We start from the raw sequence: 14,756 nt of genomic DNA, 5'->3' as shown, positions 1-14,756 counted from the left end.
CATGCAGCCTACTCCAGCAGATGGTGAAGCAACCTCATCAGTTACAGAGCCATGTTGCCATTTCCACATTCCTATCCACCTCAGAGAACAAGAGCTTAGCTACATACTGTATATCTCAGGCAAACTACTGGGCCACAGCTGCAGTATGTACCTGAGTTATGACCATGCAATAAAACACAGACCCAAATGTTAGAATCCTCTGGCCCTTTCACCCCGGTTAAATGGGGTACAGTGGACAAGTGGCAATGCCAACACTGATGCTTGCTGAGCTGAACCAGGGCAATGCCGCATTTCCACTGCATGTTATGGCTCGGCTTGACTCGACTGTCACCGCCGGCATGTTCCAAGCGAGCTGAGCCGATACTAAAAGGTGGAGTTTAAACACTGCAGACCACTGATTGGTCAGAGAAAACAGTTATAGAATAAGTCACTTGTGCAACACGGGACATCCTGCACAAACCCGCCATTTTGAAATAGTGTTTTGAATTTCAATTATCAGGCACCAAATCTTCTGTATTGAAAATGTATTTGAATTATGACAGCACTGTAATGTAATGAATCTAAGCCTGAATTTAGTAAAACATTACACTCCTACTAATTAAAGAAGCATGATGTTCTAATAGCGTATTTTCTATTGGCACTCTAAGAATAACTGCAGGATTAATTTTAGAAGTCAGTTGTATGAAGTTATTTGAATGACGGATAATGTTACCTTTTGGTGTACATTAAGAAGATCAAGCATCCCCTCCATCCTCAATGGCTCCTCTAAAAGCTGGTGCCAGGTGGCCAAGAGACACTTGAGATCCCCTGACATACCATAGCCTGAATGGGAAGAAAGGAGAAATGTTAGAGACAGAATAATAGTATAAACAGCCTCAGATGAATTTGATTTAACCTTTGTCAAGCCTGTTTCTTACCCAGTTTAAGGATGTTTCTTTCGGAGAACAAGCTCCTGATGAAACTAATAGTATCTGGGTGTTGACAGAATCCGTTTGCACAAAGGTCTAATAAGAAAACCTGGTCCAAAACTGAAAGCTGTATTAGGGCAACTTGCTGAGTTGAGATACAGCCAAACGTGGGCTGCCACTCCATGTCAATGCCTACTATATCACATTCCTAAGAAAGGATAAAGACAGGGGTGGATAAGACAGCAGCACTTTTTTTTTTTTTTAAATGATTCACAATAAATACTTTCATTAGTAACCCCATTTGCCTACCTATTACATATAGAGACTATCATTAATGGTTGATTTAGAGACACAAAACATTTTCAATCAAAAGCTGCAGTTGGTAACTTTTATATTATCATATTTGCTCAACCCTAACCCTAACTGTCACTATATTCTTACAGTACTTCATGAGACAGATAATCTATGATCTCTGCCTAGTTTGACAGTTTGATTATAGGTTATGAGCAGTCAGTGACACTGCATTAGGAGCCTCCTCGACTCTGATTGGTTGTATTCCTTTGCGGTGGAAACTTGCAAACGCCATTACGAGCACTATGGGCAGGCAGGAACAGGATTTTTTTCACAGAATCTGTCTCACGTGTCAGGATATAGTTAACAGCTTTAGCAAATATGAGAAAAAAAGTTATCTACCTACTGAACCTTTAAGCATTTAGTTCTCTGTACCTTCAGCACAATGTTTCGACATCTCTGAAGAGATTCCGGCGAGTCCACAAAGTGAACCTTGTCTTTGGTGAGTGGCACTTGATAGAACTTCTGACAGTGAGACCGAGACGGTATCCACTGCTCAGTTTGTGCTGAACCACTCCAACCTATCTGTCTGAGCAGAGGTGACAAATGTGTGTATTTTTGTGATTGTGCATTTTAAAAGGAGAAAAGTGTGTGTGTGTGTGTGTGTGTGTGTGTGTGTGTGTGTGTGTGTGTGTGGGAATGAGAGTGGATAGATAACATTAGAGATGCTGCAACTATTCCTCTTTGTATAAAAGAAGTACTGCCTGTGATTACCACAAGTTGCATAATAGGATATGTTTATACATATTCTGGCCAACTCACTGTAGACCAGGCGGTAGACTCTGCTGCGTTTCCCATACCCCAGAGGGAAGTCGATTTCTGGGGATGTTGTACCTCAGTGACCACTGAGCGGCTTTCTGAAGACCACAGTACCTCACCAACATCTCCACCAAATGGATCTGCAGCTCAAGGTCATCTGCCACAACGTACTATACATACATAATACACATATGCACTTTAAAAAAAAAATCACCATACATCCTAAATAACATATTTGACACTAAGATATATACAGTAGAGTTTATTTCTCCACACTGGTGTATGCATACACACCTACCTGTACATGGTCACTCCAGTTCTCCTCTGTCATGCTTTTCTAAAAGAGTACAAAATACTAATAAATACTCACAGAGTGTGATTAACTTATTATTTTTGTAACAATTCCAATATTGCCCTTTTACATATTGTGGCAAAATAAAAACCACATTTACAAACAAACCAAAATTGCCATTTTTCTTTCCAGCAGTTGTGTCATCATGGGTAAATTGGGTCATTTTTAGTGTCCGTTTCCACTAGTCCTTGCTCCACTTGTATGACGGTGACAGTAAGACTTTTATTAAATCATCTTATTTGATAGCGGCCTTTTATGAAAGTACCTGCAATATGTATTTACTGATAAAGTAAGGTTAGTAAATACTTTGTTACAATACTTTTGCTTTTCTCTGGCACCCACAAACCTGGGCCAAAAAAGTAATTCTTTAGAAAACATCTAATGCCGCCATCTGCTCATGTTTTCAGGAGCGGAAACTATCCTTCACCCCGAAATCAACCGAGATTCCACTGAGATCTGTTACCAGCTTTTATTGGCTAAAAAGGCACAATTACGATTTGATCAGTGATTAAAGATGACGTGTAACTAAAACATAAGATCTGAGCAGAAAAATATAACATTTGGAATAAATACTTCAGACACAAAGGGTCTACATAGATCAGATTTATGTATGTATGATAGATGTATTCAATGAAATTACATTGACCTAATAAAATAAATAACTACTATTGTTTTAGTGCATTAAAAACATTGCATTCATCAATGTGTCAAATTTCAAAATGCAGCTAATTTAATGTCCAAATAACTTAAATAAATAACCCATGGGCTTTACATATTTCAAAGCACTGTATATGAGCCAGCTAGGCTTGCCTTAACCCTTGATTTAAAAATATTTCTGAGAAAGTCTTCTCTTTTTTTCTCATATGCATATCAATATTCTTCCCAAGGAATTAAAGGCTTAAGAGTAAAATCTTGTAATTAAATTAAAAAGGCATGTAGGTGTAGGCTTAAAAAAAAAAAGGTCTTCCGTCCTAAAAGCATTACCATTATTGCCATTAATTAATACTAGCTATAAAAAAAGCAAGTCACTGATGAGTAGCCTGCGTGATTACATGGTATAAATTATGATTTGATGAAATAAAATGCCTGCTGCATCACTTACATCCACAAACCTCTTGTACATGAGGAAACGCAAAGAGTCCAATCTCCTCTTGTGCAGAGCATTGGGACACAGTCCTGAGTCAAAAAGACAAGATCACAATCATTTCTGCCTGAGATGTACACCCATACATGAACAACTACACACGTGCCAGTCACACACCTTGGTCAATGTTGAATTTCTCCAAGAGTCGGAAGACTTGTTTGGTGAGCAATTTGGGCTGGATCTGGCTCATGCATTGTTTGGTCAGAGAGATGCGAGGGAATCGCCTGTGGAAAAACACACACGCACACAAGATCTTACAGCGACACACTGATGCCTACATACATACTATAGGTTCCCATATGTTCACACATGTTCCATACATGCTTATCTCTTCCACACTGAAGCTGGGATGGCACCACAAGTCTAGCAGTGTGACCAGTCGCTGTTCTAGATGATTGTGGCCTATGACGAAGGACTCTGCCAATGGCAACTTATTTTGCAAGATTAGTGGTACACACATCTGCAGAAGAAGATTGTAAAGGACAATGTTGGAAATTGGTTAGATATTTTAGAGGCCATTTTGAAAAGTCAGATCTAACACATTTTAAGTAGAGTATGCTAATGTATTCACTGCTTACAGTATGAATAAAGGTTGCACAGGCATGTCTGTTGAAAATGTTTTGTCTCACCTCCTCCATATCCAGCTCTTTCTGTAACTTCAGCTTTATGGCGAGTACTGCTGCCTGTGAAAAACCAAAGTATAAAACGGTGTCAAATTATTTTGTCTGAAATCATTCTTGCATAAAAAATAATAATGCTAACATCAAATGAGGAACTCACCTCTTTGTAGCAGTGAAGAGCCTGCAACCTTTTAATGTGCAGTCGGAGTATGGCTGGATCCAGGGAATTGAGTTGGTAGATGTTTATGAGACTTTCTACAAAGTTGGGCTGGGTATCTGTTAGTAAGCCCAGAGCCCGCTGTTGAAGCGCCATTGCTTGTTGCTCTGAGAGTGAACTCAGGGTCACCTGATGGAGGGACGGACACAAATGACAAGTAGCCAAAAATATATGTACAACAATATCTCAAAAAATTAAGAAGAAAAAAATCTTTACTGAGATTGACAACATGAAGAATAGATCAAAAAAGAAGAGCCTGGAACATAAAGTAATAATTGTCGCCAATACTGAATTTTGCAACAAGGTCACTCATGAGACACCACTGAAGTATTGGAGCTAATCTCGCTGTCGTAGAGGAACTGGAAACACGTGTGTGGCATGACGTTGGATCATCAGGAGTTCAGTGATAAAAAATATACAATATACAGGACCACTTTAGATGATCCATGTGCTCTAGTATTCTCTTTTTAGATGCAAGGCACCTCATTAAACATGACCTTTAGCTCACTCACTTTACTCCACAAATGCACTGGCTACTAAACATGTTGAAAAAAACTAAAATTTGCTTTTCTGTAAATGTGGTTCAGGCAATCTCCCAACTATGATGCATGTCTTCTACCAGTTTACAAAGATGGCAGTGTAATACATTTTATATTTAGCTAGTTATTCAATATGCACACACAAACATGCATATGCTCATTTAGATATTAATTAAAAAAAGATACCTGTATAAATCATTACCTACATGTGGCACAAGTGTATTTTTTTGCCTAGAGATTGGCACGAGGACTAACTGCTAAAGACGAAGCCGGTTGCACTGTGGAAACAGTTGAAGTGCTGAAGCAGGTCTTAAACTTAAACTCTGGAGTACATTTCTTTAGTTTAAAAGGGTTTGTTTCATGAGTCTCTTCTACCTGAGGACTTTCTTTCATCCATGACTGGAATTCCATGAGGATGTGCTGGCCGAGGGTGTGGCTCCGACCCCGCTGTTTGCCTGGACAGGCCTCCAGGATTGTTAGTAAAGCCTCCAGAGGCTCAGACAACTTTGAAAATCCCTGGAGGGCTGTCCAATGTAGCTGTAGGGGGAGAAAAGAGAGGGAGCAGTGTGAATTAAAACTAAAATGTTGAGGAAAGGGTAAATGTATAAAACATTACAGCTTATTCGTCTTTGTAATCTTGTTTTTAGGTGGATTCATTCAAACCTGAATATGTGGGTCATTCATATTACAGCCACACAATTATACACAACCTTTGCAGCCTGTTGGTCATGTTAAAGGGAATCTCTTCCATTTGTTTGCAAAACACAGTTGTTTTAGTTTGGAACTTAAGAGTGCTTGTTCACCATCATTTACAAATACAGTATGTTTTGTGTGTCAATTGGTAATTTATCAAAAGATTTGAGTGATTATAGAGGGGTGAGTTAACCCTTTTGAAATACCAGTGTTAAACTAGACTAGAAATTTGCAATACATATTAAATAAGTCAAAGTTGTTGGTAAAATAAGTGACTTTTTTTTAGAATAGCTGCACCACAGTAGCCAGTGGAGACAGCTAACTACCCTCCCTGTGGCCAGCAGACACAGAGGCTTGTGACACATTTTAGGTCTCAGCTAAAGAATGCAAACTCTGGCATTATAACATTTCTAAACAAGAAAATAATATCTCTGTGAGAAAGGCTTGCGCTGTGTCTTAATTTGCAAAACAGATGTCATCCACTCAATATCCTCCTCACACAGATCTCAAGTTCATTCAGTGCAATGCGAATTCCTTCCTTCCTACTGACAGACACTCTGGTTTCCACATTAACACACACACTGGTGAGCTTCATTTAAACATGCTGGTATCCAAGCTCTCTCTCTTGTGTTCCTTCCTGTGCAAGTGCTTCTCGCAGAAACACAGATTCCACCCCTCCCCACACACACACACACACACACACACACACACACACACGCTGTGAAAGTGACTCTCACCGTCTGCAGATCTTTCCGGTTCCATAGCTCGAAGAGTTGGTCTCTCAGCACGGCAGGGTCAAGACCTGAGGGGATTACACACACGCATAGATGAGGTGGGGTTTCACTCTGACCTTTGACCTCTATAACCTGTCAAGGAATCCCAACCTATCAGCCTTTATAGTTTTTTGTTGTTGTTTTTACCATATGAGGCACCTGATGGCTTTCTATTCAGCTCTTTTGGGCCTTAAAGTAAAGAGTTCTGATTTGGGAAAATGGAACTTTTGCAAGATGCAAATCCTCTAGATCTAATTCTCAAAGCTGTAATTCTATAAAAATATGCAAAGGCTATGCAAGTGTGTCATTTTGCCAACAATGAAAACCCATTCATTTTTCTACTGAAGCCTCCAGTTACCACAATTCCCTGCTTGAACAAATGTTTATCAACTTTTCCAAACAATGTTGCCTGGCTATAATGGCGATTAACTTGCTATGCAAATATACGTTTGCGTACTGTATACGTTTGCATGCCCTTGCTCTTGAGTGCCGGTCATATTAATAAAAGGTCAAATTTGTCTTGAAATACCTTGTTTTGTGTCCAACCTAAATCTTAGCTTACAGGTAATGTGATATACTGGAAATATTGTTAGTTAAAACAGGCATAGCAGAGCAGCCATAACATCGGATTAACAGCTGAGGCTGGTTGGACAGTAGAGGAACCCAGCATTAGCTCTGCATTCCAGCTGAATCTGCAGCCAAAATACTCTCAGAGCACATTTTTTGAAAGACCATGGGGAGTAAAAGAGCTCAGAAACAAGAAGGGATGTAAGCATGCATGCATGCACGTTTTGTGTCTATGTGCCTGTGTGTGTGTTCCACTTAGACTTCCCAAAAGCTCCAGCTCTTTTTCTGTCGCTGATGCTGTGTGGGCTTTACCATACCTGCCCCCCCTACCTCCTTCCCAGGGCTAGTTTTCCTGTTCTCCTCTCCCTCCCTTGCAACAGCCTCTCTCAATTTTGTCTCGGATTTCCCCAGGAAAGGGCTATGCGGTGGTCACGGTGTAAAACAGACAACCTTCCTGATGCATAGCCTGGGAAAGCAGACCAAAAGGCCTCTCCCTCTCTCTGTGTTGGTCTCTCTCTTTACTACATCGCTCCTGGCCTGACACCTTTTGTCTCTTTCATGTTGTCTCTTAAACAGGAACTTTACCTGCCTTAGAATCTTTATATATACTGTGTGTGTGTGTGTGTGTGTGTGTGTGTGTGTGTGTATATATATATATATATATATATATATATATATATATATATATATATATATATATATATATATATGACAATCAGTGTTCTTAAAAAATTCTACTTGATATGAAAATCTAATTCCAGTTACTTAGAAGATGCTTGATACGTTGCTATGTAATCCATCGTATTGACTACAATATCTGCTTTTACTTTTGTAAATGATGCTTAACTGTTGCATGGTAATGCAGCACATACTTTTAAATGAACCTTCCCTTCTGCTATCTCACCATTGGGCCACAGCTTTGACCGCAACATGACAGTAGCGTGCTATAGAAAATGGTCAACAGCAAAGTAGCCTGTGTATATAGTAAATGGGCTGAGCCGTACAGAAACACTGCAATGGTCCACTGAAAGGTCATTTAATTTGAACAGCTACAGTTTCCTTTAATGCTCTCTGTGGTTCTCTGCTGTTATACAACCCGCTCCAGCCCATTCATCCCACTGACGAACATGCGTACGTGCACAGGGACTCACACAAACACAAACAGCACAACCCGCTTCACTTCAGTCCCACTGTTTGTGTGAGGAGAGGAGAGGAATGTGGAGCATGTAGCTTCTTCAGAGATTTGGCTGGTGGATGAATGACAGAGCTGGAGGCTCCCCATTCATTGCGACATAATAACCTCCATCACCACGTACAAATACACGGACACACATACAGTACATGCACTCATTCACCTTTCGGAGGGTGTTTTTTTTTTTTTTTTTACAGATCCTTTGAAATATGAGAAAACACTGTATTTACAACAAGTGGATTTTAAAGTACTGAGACACTATCCTAACCTCCCACTCTTTCAAAACAATAAAAGTCCCACTTAAATTTCAGTAAAATTAGACAGAGATTAAATCTACAGGCAGGTCTAACTGCCTGTTGCCAGGCAGCTGCCAAAATAAAGGAAACACAGAGATCAAGTGTCTAAATGGGGCATGTGGTGTCACTAGAGCCACCAGAAGAGCTTTCAGTGTGACTTGGCAGAGGTTGTGCAAGTGGCTCAACTGCACTAGAACACAACATTCTTCTACAAGTAGCCTACTTCTCTCCTTTTGTATTTTGCCGTAGGAGATGGAAAGATCTTTCAACAGATGCTATGACAGAATCTTCAAAATGAGGAGAGTACAAGCACTTGCAGAATTTGATTCGTGTTAAAGCAGTGTTTGCATGTCAATTACCTCTCCAGAACTGACTACAACTTGGTTTCAATCCAAATGTGGTCTGACACATACCTACAGTGAAAAAAGAGTGACAATGCCGACTGAGATCATTGAACACCCCATGAGCTCCTTGTGTTCAGCAAACTAATGTTGCTATGAGACATTTGTTAACAAAGCAAATCACAGTGGCAACAAGTCTACACTACAATAGAGAATACCTTGTGCTGAAAAATAGCTGGTTTGAATTTAAAAAGTAATCTATCAAAAAGACGATGAAGTACATTTGTATTGACTGTATGAATAATACAGTCCACAGGAGTGATGACATAGTAACATAGTGGTTTCAGCACAACAATCTGCTGGACAAAACCTTATTTAACCTGAGCATCTGATATGCTTATCGTGTGCTTTATTAATTGTTTAGGTTGTTCGGATAAATGTATGTGAACACATGTTCCTTATACAGTATAACCACTGTACAAAAGCTATGTTACCTATGGAGTCTGTATACCCATCACAACTTTACATTAAACCCTCATGTGTGTTGTTTCCTTACTACATTTTGTAAGAGAACTGTGTGTTGTAAAACTGTGATACATACCCACTGCCTCTGGAGTAGTATAGTTCATTTTGGGTGTGCTGCTGTCACTCTGTTGAGGAAGGAACACAAAGCAACACTGCTATTAACAAGACCACCACAATTGCTCAATTCAGTATATTACTATCACAACATGAAAGCAAAAGATCATTTTGTTATGTACAACATACAGTAATATGGTAAAGCAACTGAGCTGGTAGGCCAAGATACGATTACGATACCCTACATACAGCTTGTTAGCTAATGCATCTGCCTTCAATTAATGTTGGGCAACAACTTTGCAGTGTCTTGAATGATTCTGGGCGCAAAATTAACTTTTTTGTCCACCAGCCAAATGACTAGTGAATGTTTAAATTGTCCCAGCCACTCAATAGATTACCAGTTTTGACTGTTAAATGAAGAAAATCGACCTGCATATTTTACCAGTCTGGATGTCATGTCACTGGACCAAAAACAAAACAAAAAACTAAAGTGGAAATCAAACCAAAAGAAAATGAGAATCATGTCATACAACAGCAGTTAAAAAAGACCAACATCAAGGAAAACTGTTCAGCATAAATGATTACATACACGCACGCACGCACGCACGCGCACGCACGCGCGCACACACACACACACACACACACACACACACACACACACACACACACACACACACACACACACACACACACACACGAAAAGCAGCCTGCGAAAGGGCAAGATGCCAGCTGGCTATGAGACTTAATTTCAAGCTAAGGATGATTTTTTTATTAGGCTTGAAGTCTGGTTGTATCTCCCTGTCTGAATGCCTGCAGGCTTTAGCGGCCGGTTTTAGCATGCAACAGTGTCCAGGCAACAGAACGTTTTTCAGAGGATGGAGGAGGAAGAGAAGAGAGCACCTTTTTTATCTTCTATCCCCGCCTAGTGGTAATTGAAAATATTACACTTCCTCGGTGATTGACTTCACACTCTGTTAGCAAACATTAGCTTGTCTGGCACAGACAAATCAAGCACTCAATCAACTTCTGATGACATCCGTGCGTGTTCTTGCTCTTGTGTTTCAGATGCAAGAGCTAATTAAAAGCCAAAACAGTTTGTAGTTTTGCCAAGTACGTTGTAACGTTACCATGACTTACGTTAGGCTAACGTTAGCTCAAACCTCAGTGCTAGGTAGTCATATTGCTCTCCAAAACACAGTCGACATTATTTTTCAGAGTGTTGACAAGCGATATACATACATTGTTACGCTAATGTAACGTTACGTTATCGATGCTAATGGACTCACCATGTGCTACTTTACTTTCTTCCAGTTAGCTATCGTCAGGTAAACAAACGTTAACGTTACCTTGCGTCAGTTGAGTTTGTGTGGGGCAGTGGACCAGTTTGTATATTTTTTGTTTGCCCTGCATTTAACATTCCAGGCAGCCCTTTCCCTCACACTGTACAAAAATCCAGATTTATTAGTCAGAATTCACAGGCTATGACCCCTGAATCATGTCATAAAACAGCAAACATATTTATAAATACACACTGTCAGATATTTTATTGATAGAGTTTATCAGGAGCGGTAAACACACTGTAGATAAAGCTGCCTGTAGTGCTACACTTAGGGAAAAATAATCCTGCTGTCAGTTCTTGATCCACTACTTGGTTTTCAGTGGAGGCTGTCAATGCAGGCACAAAGTGCACTACCGCCATCATCTGGTCAAGGAACGCGGAGCAGACAACTTTTTTAAACAATGTAAAAACACACAATTACTTACTTTAAACCAGATTTATTAATGAGCAGTCTTGTATAAAGTACCTGAAAACAATACTTGAGTAAAAGTACAAGTATCTTACCAGAAAATGACTTTGGTAAAAGTTAAAGTCTCATTTTCGAATATTACTTGAGTATCTGATATTTACTGTACTTAAGTATCAGTTTCTGATATAAAATTTACCTAAGTATTAGAAGTAAAAGTAAAAGTAAAAAAAACTTTATTATGAATTTTATGGCCAAAGGTGTGTAACGTTATTTTCATCACCACTGTCGTCGGGGTGGTCATTGTCTGTTACCATGGTGGCAGAGCCTGCAGCAGGTGCTTCCATGACAATGTCATTATGCTTCCTCCTCTTGACCTCTTCTTCTTTAGTTTTGGCCTATGTTTTTTTTTTTTTTTTTGCCGCTTGGCAAAAAAAACAGGCATCAGGTCACCAACTGGAATGGAGGGTGCATTGTCTTGGCAATTTAGGAGAAATGATTCGCCAAACCTGCTTTATCCAGTATAACAAATTTCTTCTGATTTTATTTTGTAGTAACGAGTAACTAAGATGCTTAGGGGAAATGTAGTGGAGTAAAAGTATACATTTTATTTAGGAAATGTAGTGGAGTAAAAGTAAAAGTTTCTGGAAATATAAAAAACAAAGTAAAGTACAGATATGTGAAAATTCTACTTAAGTACACTAGTGAAGTATTTGTACTTTGTTACATTACAACACTGTTAATGAGCCATACACTGTAAATTCATATTGATTTAACATAGATTATTTTTAAAACCACTGTACACCATGGTCTACCCATCATTTTCCATGTTAATGCAATAACTTTATTGCTAGGAGAAATTACGGTGTTCTTTTGCAACAGTGTGTTTCATGTGAAAACCACCTGTTCTACCATCAAAGTTATAGTCATCACCCCAAATAGTTAGTAGATAAGTTAGGGTTTAGGGCTGTTAAGCTAAAATATGAATACAATACTTAGTTGCATTACTCAATTAATTTAACCTAACCAATTAACCTTCTCAAGCTCCCTTCCTCCATATTATGATTTTATTGTGTGGAATTTCAGAGTGCTCCACCCCTGTAATATCACTAGATATTATTAATTTGAGTTTATCCTATAAACAACAAACATAAAAAAAACAGAGTATTGAGATAGTTGTTTTATTGGTAATCTGTTATGATATAACTGAACATATACATTTTAAGTGAGTGCTGAAAGAGCATCTGTAAGGTAAGTTCAGATGAGCAGCGTTGTTTCTTCATCCCACCCAGTTTTCCTCCAGGAAACATGTTCTCCTGGACTGAATTTCAGTTTGTATGCCTCAAAAATGAACTTGAACAGTCCAAACACTTTGGCTCTGGGAGCTTTTCTTCTGGAAAAGAGCAAAAATACATTAAGTGCTTTGATCATATCTGTGTGGGGATTTGCATGAACAGATATGTATGTACTGTACAGTTGACACCAGAATCTAAATCACAGTTGTGTTACAAAGATCATGTTATGTTGACTTATAATCAGCAGCGTTTGTCGTCTGTAGTCAAAACTTTGATATGTGAGTTTTAAAAGCAACATGGGACACCTATAGTGGCCAAAGAGGCTTAACAGAGCTGCATCAGTAAAAAAAGATAAATTATTAACCATCAAGAACAACAGTGTTCTTAATGGTTACATTTTTGATAACATAAGTGTCATTATATATGTATAAGATGTGTTTCACTATAAATATTTAAGCTGCACAGTACTTTTTAATGTTTATTTGAATATAATGAAAACATATCATCGTGTGCCTCATTTCTCGGGACCTCTTTACAAACTGGAGAAGAAAAGAATAAAGAATTGCACTGTACTGCGTTCAGATATGTGAAACATGTTGTGTTTTGTATTTCATTCCTCACATTCAGTGTGACATCTCTGCATACACTCTTTCTCAGTTTCAAAGTTGTTAAAGTTGCCCCCACACCCTCCATAGGTGAAAAGCTGGCAGCTCGTTGAGGAGGAGTTGTAGAAGTAACGTGGGAAATTCCCCAAACACGTTGGGCCGTCTGTTGGTGGTATTTGTTTACAGACCTCTACACGGAGAGATACAGGAAGAAGCAGAGAGAGACAACCAATAGTTAGTTATTGACTCTAAAATACATCAACTGTTGTGTATGGTTTGTACTTTTAGTTCCTGTGATCAATATCAGAACCAGGATCTCTCTTCCATTCAGCACACATTTATTATCAGCACTGCTCAATTAGTGTACCATGTTAATCAATTGAGTACATGTAAGTTGATCTCTACCCTGTTGCTATGAGTTGCATTAAAGTTCTTATTGATATAAGTGTCTATGGCTAAACATCTTTAAGCTGCACAGTACTTTTTTGTTAATCTGAATCTAATTTTTAAAAAAATATGATCATGTGCATCATTTCTGGGCACCTCATTACAAACTAGGACAATACAAGAATAACAAAGCAAAAATAAGCATAACACTCTACTGTGTGTGAAACATGTTGTATTTTGTATTTCACGCCTCACCTTCAGTGTGACAATTCTGCATACACTCTTTCTCAGTTTTAAAGTTGTTCTGGTTGCCCTTACACCCTCCATAGATGAAAAGCTCGCAGCTCATTGAGGAGGAGTTGTAGAAGTAACGTGGAATGTGCGCCTTACATGGACCTGTTTTTGGTCTTTGTTTACAGACCTCTAAAGAGGAGAGAGATAACGCAAGTAACACAGAGACAACTATTAGTTAGAACTTGACTCTAAAAGACGTCACATGTACAGTAAGGTATGGTTTGGATTTTTAGTTCCTGTGATCAACATCAGAACCAGGATCTCTCTTCCATTCAGCACAGATTCATTATCAGCACTGCTCAATAACTGTACCATGTTAACCAACTGAGTAAGTTGATCTCTTACTTGTTGCATTAAAAATAAATTTATTGGGCAGATTCAGCAGAGTTGTATTCAGCAGAGTGGTATTGGACAGAGGATCCTCCACGTCTGCAAAGAATAAAAAAGCAAAAATAAGCATTGAACTCTACTGTGTGTGAAACATGTTGTATTTTGTATTTCACTCCTCACCTTCAGTGTGACAATTCTGCATACACTCTTTCTCAGTGTTAAAGTTGTTCTGGTTGCCATTACACCCTCCATAGATGAAAAGCTGGCAGCTCATTGAGGAGGAGTTGTAGAAGTAACGTGGAATGTAAGCATCACATAGACCTGGTTCTGGTGGTTGATCACAGACTTCTACAAGAAGAGAGAGATACAGGAAGTAACACAGAGAGACAACTATTAGAACTTGACTCTAAAACACGTTACATGTACAGTAGTGTATTGTTTGTACTTTTAGTTCCTGTGATCAACATCAGAACCAGGATCTCTTTTCCATTCAACACATATTCATTATCAGCACAGCTTAATAAGTGCACCACATTAGTAAGTTGATCTCGTACCTGTAGCACTGAACAGAGGAGCTTTGAGCAGAGTTGCATCCTCCACGTCCTCAGAAGCCACAGAGGGCTCCACCTGTATCACAGCCACAGACAGACACGGTCAGAGATACATGACATTTAAATCCTCTTGTAGAAATGTTCCACATAACATTCTTTCAACTTGTTTCAAGATTATCTTAAACACTTTCTCTGTAATTTGGTTGACAACATCACAT

The 14,756-nt window shown here is 38.9% G+C and overlaps 2 protein-coding genes across 4 annotated transcripts in view; both read right to left on the bottom strand.

Moving 5' to 3' along the window:
- The window catches only part of exd3 (exonuclease 3'-5' domain containing 3), a 42,605-nt gene extending 31,657 nt beyond the window's left edge, over window positions 1-10,948 (bottom strand). For 2 of the 3 annotated variants that reach the window (XM_031278043.2, XM_035996895.1), the window contains exons 1-14: window positions 10,618-10,948; window positions 9,354-9,402; window positions 6,321-6,385; window positions 5,266-5,427; window positions 4,295-4,480; window positions 4,144-4,197; window positions 3,835-3,974; window positions 3,632-3,738; window positions 3,473-3,546; window positions 2,317-2,355; window positions 2,022-2,188; window positions 1,635-1,788; window positions 918-1,116; window positions 713-822 (exon numbers count right to left, since the gene is read on the bottom strand). In XM_031278043.2, the coding sequence (XP_031133903.1) occupies window positions 713-822; window positions 918-1,116; window positions 1,635-1,788; window positions 2,022-2,188; window positions 2,317-2,355; window positions 3,473-3,546; window positions 3,632-3,738; window positions 3,835-3,974; window positions 4,144-4,197; window positions 4,295-4,480; window positions 5,266-5,427; window positions 6,321-6,385; window positions 9,354-9,402; window positions 10,618-10,620 (1,509 nt within the window). In that variant the 5' untranslated portion in view covers window positions 10,621-10,948. The remainder of the gene's footprint in view (window positions 1-712; window positions 823-917; window positions 1,117-1,634; window positions 1,789-2,021; window positions 2,189-2,316; window positions 2,356-3,472; window positions 3,547-3,631; window positions 3,739-3,834; window positions 3,975-4,143; window positions 4,198-4,294; window positions 4,481-5,265; window positions 5,428-6,320; window positions 6,386-9,353; window positions 9,403-10,617) is intronic. The other variant, XM_035996930.1, reaches the window with a different exon arrangement.
- A 1,293-nt stretch (window positions 10,949-12,241) lies between these two features.
- Window positions 12,242-14,756, bottom strand: part of LOC116035098 (papilin-like) — a 28,373-nt gene continuing 25,858 nt past the window's right edge. The window contains 4 exon segments of the mRNA XM_035996972.1: window positions 12,242-12,469; window positions 12,993-13,166; window positions 13,619-13,786; window positions 14,168-14,335. Coding sequence (XP_035852865.1) covers window positions 12,468-12,469; window positions 12,993-13,166; window positions 13,619-13,786; window positions 14,168-14,335 — 512 coding nt within the window. The 3' untranslated portion in view covers window positions 12,242-12,467.

The sequence above is a fragment of the Sander lucioperca genome, chromosome 1, assembly GCF_008315115.2.
Source record: "Sander lucioperca isolate FBNREF2018 chromosome 1, SLUC_FBN_1.2, whole genome shotgun sequence".
Lineage (NCBI taxonomy): Eukaryota > Metazoa > Chordata > Actinopteri > Perciformes > Percidae > Sander > Sander lucioperca.
Note: the sequence above shows the minus strand (reverse complement) of the source record. Positions and strands in the feature narration are given on the sequence as shown.